Source organism: Armigeres subalbatus, unplaced genomic scaffold (genome assembly GCF_024139115.2).
Source record: "Armigeres subalbatus isolate Guangzhou_Male unplaced genomic scaffold, GZ_Asu_2 Contig1141, whole genome shotgun sequence".
In the NCBI taxonomy this organism is placed as follows: Eukaryota; Metazoa; Arthropoda; class Insecta; order Diptera; family Culicidae; genus Armigeres; species Armigeres subalbatus.
The window spans coordinates 178,034-185,055 of NW_026941893.1; the positions used below are offsets into that span (position 1 = coordinate 178,034).

General features: G+C 43.1%; 1 protein-coding gene across 1 annotated transcript; it reads right to left on the reverse strand.

Annotated features, from left to right (window-relative positions):
* Positions 1–211: 211 nt before the first annotated feature.
* Positions 212–1,383, reverse strand: LOC134202310 (pancreatic triacylglycerol lipase-like). The gene is made up of 2 exons (XM_062677339.1): positions 1,342–1,383; positions 212–1,279 (listed from the first exon to the last, which is right to left on the reverse strand). Exon 2 carries the CDS (start codon positions 1,224–1,226, stop codon positions 324–326), a length of 903 nt encoding a protein of 300 aa, XP_062533323.1. The 5' UTR covers positions 1,227–1,279; positions 1,342–1,383; the 3' UTR covers positions 212–323.
* Positions 1,384–7,022: the final 5,639 nt, after the last annotated feature.

Consider the following 7,022-nt stretch of genomic DNA (forward strand, 5'->3'; position numbering starts at 1 on the left):
TACACGTGTGTGTAAACGCTCTCGAGTGTGAATCAATACATTTCTCTTTACTGCTAAAAGTTCTACCATGTTGAGTACCATGAGTTCTACCAAGTGCGAAAAGTAACTAAATTAAGGGTTAACATAAGGGTTAAGTTAAGTATGTACTCAAATCTTAGTACTCCACTCATAACATGACATAGGGGACGAACAATAGTGCAAAAACAATGGATTTCAGTTCATATTTAATATTATAATTAGTAAATATCACATAAAAATCTCATAAATATTATAAAATATTTCATATTGCATTGCTCTGTATTGCATGCATTTCATATTGCATTTTAGCCTCTAGCGAATGGCGATGCTGAGTTCGTGCGCAGATAGAACACTCCGCTAACTCCACGTCCTCGATTCGAAGGTTCACCACCCATCTTGGCGTACGACCCGACAGTGCACACACCGTTCAAAATTTCCTGGTAATTAGCACATTGCATGGCAATGAAGTGATTATCAGTGGAAACTGACTCTGCAAACAGCTCGTTGACTCGATTGTGATCACAAATCGAAGTGAGGCATCCTGCCTGCGAACGTCCACCATTCGGGTAAAAGTTTGCCTGGGCTAATGGAGCATCGAAAGCAAGGTTGCCAGCATTGGTGTAGATGGCTTCTGTGTACACTGCGTCACTGGCAGCCAATATGTCGGCCTGTCCAGCTGAGAACAACGGACCAGCAGGATCTAGAGCGATGACCGAGTTCAACTGACCATTCTGACCCTTTCCAGCGTTACCAGCGGCATGTCCTCCCAGACTGAATCCAATGACGTTGATCAAATCCAGCGACTGCCCAGTAGTAGCACGAATCACGTCAATAACTCGGGACACAATCATTCCAACTCCTCCGACACGGTTACGGGCGGCAATGTAGTTGATAGTTTGCGCACCTGCACCCCAGTCCACATTGATGACGTTGAAGTCACCGACGCGCATGAAGTGGTCCTTGATAACCCAATGCAGGGTGGCATCTTGGCCTTCAACCCAACCATGGATCAAAAACCGAGTGGGATGATCCGGGTTGAAGTTGGAGTTGGAAATTGAGGATGGGTCATCCCAACTGATAGTCTGTGCGTGAACTGGATTACGTCTAGTGAACATTCGGAAGACCACGTCGGCTTCCGGGTTGAAATGTGGTTCAACTTCATTTTCTCCTTCAGGAATATTGACGGGATCGATGTTCACCATGTGCATGTTACCTGCGCCATCCGGAATCAGTGCCCATGGTTCGACAGACCGACCGTAAGCTGAAGACGTTTAAATATGAATTAACATACTGAGTACAAGGCAAATATTTTAGCTTTCTTACCAACTGCCAAGTAGCAGACAACCAATGCAAGCGCAAATGTGACCTTCATCTTTAGATTTAGTGTGACTAGCAGCAATTGGCACGTTTGTTATCCTTTTATATAATTTTGGTATTGTTATCGCAGGAAAGAAGTGATTTTCAACTTACTATCGACCTCCTAATCAGACCTACACGAATTAGTAAAGCATTGATAAGAATTGTAAATAACGGATTAACTTGTAATAAAACTGTATACCAGATGGCGGCAATGGGGTGTGTCTACGTCAAACAGACTACCTGCGTCTTGACCAAAAATAAGCCCTGATTCATTCACCCGTACCCCGGAGGTCCCATGCATAATCATTACTCTTGAAATGATGTTGCAGAAATTATTAGCAAATCTATTTTCATGAAATGTACCATTCGATCCCGATCGAATATTTTTTTTTAAATTTTGAATTAAAGGTTCATGTTTTCGTTTTATGTATTATAATATTATTGTGAACTAAGCAAAGACAAGACCATTTGCAACATTTGCGCGCTATATACAGTGATTCGGCCGCGGGAAAAGTGCCTAAGCGCACAGCTCTTGGAGGCGCGGGTTACCCCTCCAAGCAGCTTATGCAGTACTACACTCATGACCACCCCGGCACGAAGCCGCTCAAGGCTTTGCTGCGAGGGCTCCACGACATGAAGGAAGAAGATCTAAGGCGAAACTCAAGAGCTGCGGCCTGAAGCCAGTGACCGTGTACAAGATTGCTCGTCACAACAAGACGAGGAGATATCGCGACCAGCTTTACCTGGTCCACCTGGAGCACGGCTCTACCACGTAGAAGGAGCTGAAGCTTGGTCGGCGTTATAATTTACACCGTCGTTGACTGGGAGCAATATCGGCCAGTGCACCGCGACGTCACGCAGTGCATCAACCGCTTCAATTTCGGGCAAGGCACCAGGAACTGCCGCATGAAGCCGCGCCTCAACAAGTGTGGCGGACCCCATCCGGCCAAAAAGTGCGGCAAGAGGGAGGTGGCTGATACCAAATGTGGTAACTGCAGCGACAAACATTAGGCTACAACCAAGGACTGTCCAAAGCGGGCGACGTTTTGGGAAATCCGGAAGAAGGTCTCCAACGAAGAAGAACCGTGTTCCTGCTCTCAACGAGACGAACTTTCCGGCCATCCCGGCTCCCCGACGAACGATACCAATACTTCCACCTTTGTAACCTCACAAACGGCTGGCGACCGCTGCAGTATCGATTCAAGCTCCAACACCACACGCTCCATCCACCAGCGAATGGCCCCCACTTCCTACCCCTGGATGGGTGACTCACCGCTCTACACATCGGAACAGCTAGTTCCGATTTTAACCCACGACTACGCGTTGCAAAATACGCTTTGACGTGACCTCAGAAAAAGTGATTTTTCCAATAAGATCCGCGCTCCCCCAGACTATGCCAAGCCGTTCTGGAGATTGACTAAAATTCTGAAATCCAAGCCTCAACTCATTTCACCTTTGATCCCATTAGACAGTAATGGCTCTAAGGATCGCTTGATAACTCTTGTAGAAAAGGTTGCCGAAATAGGTCGTCACTTTGTCAGCTCGCACAATCTTGGACAGAACATCATCAGTACCCACGAAGCAGCCGTTAATGAGCATGCTAACAACATCCATTTTATTCCCAATGACTTCTCGGAGGAGTTGAAGATCTCAGCTGGCGAATTGACGTCCTATATAAAATCATCGATAAATAAGAAGGCCCCAGGTTTCGACAGCATCGTGAATCTCGAACTCAAACATATGAGTGCTCGATTCTTCTAGCACCTTTGGCTGATCTGTGTCTCCGGCTCAGCTACTTCCCATCGTACTGGAAGTCAGCGAAAGTCATCCCCATCCGTAAGCCTGGGAAGGATCCTTCCTCCTCCATTATCGTCCCATCAGCCTTCTCTCAGGGTTATCCAAGCTATTCGAAAAAAACTATTCATCACCATGATATGGAAATGCTAATATCATCTTCCAAACTTGGACGTACATGTTCATGATAGCATTAGAGGCGAAAGTATAGAATTGATAGTTCCGTTAGGATACGGCAGGCATGAAGAATGTTTTTATAGAAGTCGATTTGAAAGCGAGCGGAGGGCAATATTTGTGATGGCACATATCACACGACCTTCCTTCTGCCAAGCTCCCGTATGAAGGGGGAGGGAAGAATATCAGTGTGGAAGCTGATATATCTCCACTGGCAAAAGGAAGGTGATTTGACTTGCTCATATGCCATCGCGTGCGGAAGGATTTGCTATCGACGAGTACTGTCTCCGAATTTCTAATATGACATCAGCATTTAGTCGAATAGGATTTTTATTGCACAGTTCTGTTTTCTCATTGCGTCCGTCTCGTCGCAACCAACTTGGCTGCCTCGGAGAGAACAAAGCAGAGAAAGGCACTGCTGCTGTACCGTCGACCAATAACAGCTGAATTGATGGATGCCCCCACCAAGGGTAGTACACTAAATTAATGATTTCGTGTGTGTTACTTCTACGTGAAGTTAAACGATTTACAATGATATGGAAATGAAGAATGTTTTTATAGAAGTCGATTTTACGAATCGAGAAGTCGATCTATACTTTCGCCTCTAATGCTATCATGAACATGTACGTCCAAGTTTGGAAGATGATATTAGCATTTCCATATCATTGTAAATCGTTTAACTTCACGTAGAAGTAACACACACGAAATCATTAATTTAGTATTCATCACCGTTTACTTGAGTCTGCTGAACACCACAACATCTTGCTCGACGAACAGTTTGGTTTTCAACACGGTTGAGCAACGGTGCACCAACTAACCCGAGTTACCAAACTTCACAGACGGAAAAAAAAGCTGTCTCTAAAACATTCGCCATGGCCTTACTCGATGTTGAGAAGGCATTCGATAATGTATAGCATGATTGCCTGGTGCACAAACTACAATGCTACAATCTTATCATCAATGCTACAATCTTATCTGATGAAAATCATAAACGATTACCTGTCGGCAAGGACAATCCGGATCTCAATCAGCGGAGGGGGTTCTAATGCGCACAACATCGTCGCAGGCGTCCCCCAGGGCAGTATCCTCGGGCCCCTGCTTTTCAATCTGTTCACCTCCGACATGCCAGAACCTCTAGAAGGCAGCATTCTGTCTCTGTTCGCAGATGACACCTCCATCGACTACAACGGTAGAGTGATCAGAGCGCTAGTGGCAAAACTCCAACGAGGCCTGGATGGCCTGACAGAGTATCTCACCAGCTGGAAGATCTGTATCAACGCGGCGAAGACCCAGGTCATCATTTTCCCCCACTCTAAATCCCCTAAACATGTTCCGCCTGGAGACTGTAAAATCTTCCTCAATGGCACGACTGTGGAATGAGTTGATGAGGCCGACTACCTTGGCTTGACCCTCGACAGCAAGCTTATTTTCCGGCAACAAGTGTAACGACAACGGTGACAAAGTGTAACGTTTTGTTGAAGCTACTGTACCCTTTGATCAACCGTCGGTCGTCATTGTCTCTGAAGAATAAGCTTGCTGTCTACAAGCAAATCATCCTCCCCCTGGATCGAATACTGCATGCCGGTCTGGGAAAGCTGCGCTAAAACTCATCATCTGAAACTCCAACGAGTTTAAAACAAGTTCCCGAGGATGATCCTTAACTCTCCTACCAGGACACGAACTTCTGAGGTTCACCGTCTGACCGGGGTCAAAACATTACAAGAGCGCTTTGGTGAGGGCAAAGATCGACTCAGTGCTCGTTGCTTGACGTCCGAATAACAGGCGATCCGGGATTCGTTTTCCAACTAGGTTATCAAATTAGTATTGTAAATATTTTGTGTATATAGTAGTTAGGTTATCAAATTGTAGATATAAATTATTGTAAGCAATTAATAATGCCTTTATGGTCCATGATTATGCGGGATGACAGCGGACCAACGATCAAGAAACGAATACACGTGGGCCCACAATAGAGGCAATAAACTATAGAGGACGATTATCCCTGCGGTTCCCTTTGTTATCGTCCCCAAACATATTGGGTACCTATCTGTCAAAACGTACTGATTTTTCCTTCGTTGACATTATCCTCGCCAGCAAAAGATGTTTCGCCAGTGACGACAGCAACAATGTTCCTCTATAGTTTATTACCTCTATTGGGCCCACAGATACTATTTCATACAGTGACTTTGAGGAGGCAGATGAGAATCCTGGAGACACGAATGAATCGTACCTTACAGAAACTATCTCGACCAGTACCTTTGAAGAAGAACAAACCAAACCAACCAAATTCGACGCGGAAAATGTATCAGATCCAACCAAAACTTGTGAGAAAAGCCAACAAAGAGGCTTTAATGTTTTAACAGTAATTGATTTTGAATCTTCGTCACAAACTAAAACACAAAGTGAGTCCGTCCCTTCAGTTTGTACTTTTGATAGCAAGATTTTGAGAAAAAGAAATTCTTGTGGGATTTCCTGGAGAAACTTCTGTGTGAATTTCCGAATGAGTTTCCTATGGAATTCCTGGAAAAAAAATTCTGATGAATTTCTCAAGAAATACCTAGAAAATATCTCGTGTATTTCTTGAAATAAAAAAACTTTGGAAATTTCTCTACTACACAAGTGATATTTTAAGATTTATTATGCTCTATAAGAGGTTTCTATGACCAGATGCTAATAAAACTAAGATCAAAACCTCTTCATAACATCTTTAATGTGCCATCCAGACTACGAGCTATATCACTTGATATAGAGTAGCTTGACATCAAAGTACACAAATCTAATTTTCACTGTAAATAATGCATATGGCGTCAAGTAGCTATATCACCAGTCTGAACGTGGTCTAAGATAGCCTTCCGGCTAAATGGACCACTCTAGAAGTAGTTAATAAAACAATATTAAGAGTAGTAATGAAGTAGTAAAATACATGCATTCATCTCTTAGACTAGGTGTTCCGTGTTTTCTTAACACTATCATCCTTATTTGCTATGTTACATTTTTTGTTATTATTAATACATTTCAACAGCCTCTGGCAGATAGGATTTTCCTCTGGTTGAATTGAACCATGTAGGAATTACAATGTTTCCAACTTAAACTAAACTTAACCTTAATAACCTTAAAACTTAATTTATACTAAGGGTACAAGGAGCTAATCGTTGCAATAGAAGCCTTCAATATGATTTTTAAAAATTAGTTTTTGGTCCAGCAGAAGTCCTAAATATTTGGCTTCGCTAAACCAATTAATTGCAACCCCATTCACAGTGACAATATATCTGCTAGAAGGTTTCAAATAAGAAGTTCTCCGGCTTATGTGGGAAAATTATAAGCTGAGTTTTAGAAGTAAATGACACGAAGGCTTCGCCTTTTGGCTGAGAGGCCCATGTCATCTGCAAACAAAGATTTTGGTAATTGGTGGTAAATCAGGTAAGTCAGAAGTAAAAATGTTATACAATATGGGCCCCAGTATGCTGCCTTGGGGAAAACCAGCCCTTACAGGTAATCTATCAGATTTAGAATTCTGATAGTTTGCCTGCAGTGAGCGATCTGATAAATAATTTTGGATCAGTTTAATAATGTACAGAGAAAAATTAAAATTCATCAATTTTACAATCAAACCTTCATGCCAAACACTGTCAAATGCTTTCTCTATATCAAGAAGAGCAACTCCAGTCGAAAATCCT

Coding starts and splice junctions, on each gene's coding strand:
- LOC134202310 (XM_062677339.1), bottom strand. CDS start 1,226: ATGCACATGGTGAACATCGATCCCGTCAATATTCCTGAAGGAGAAAAT.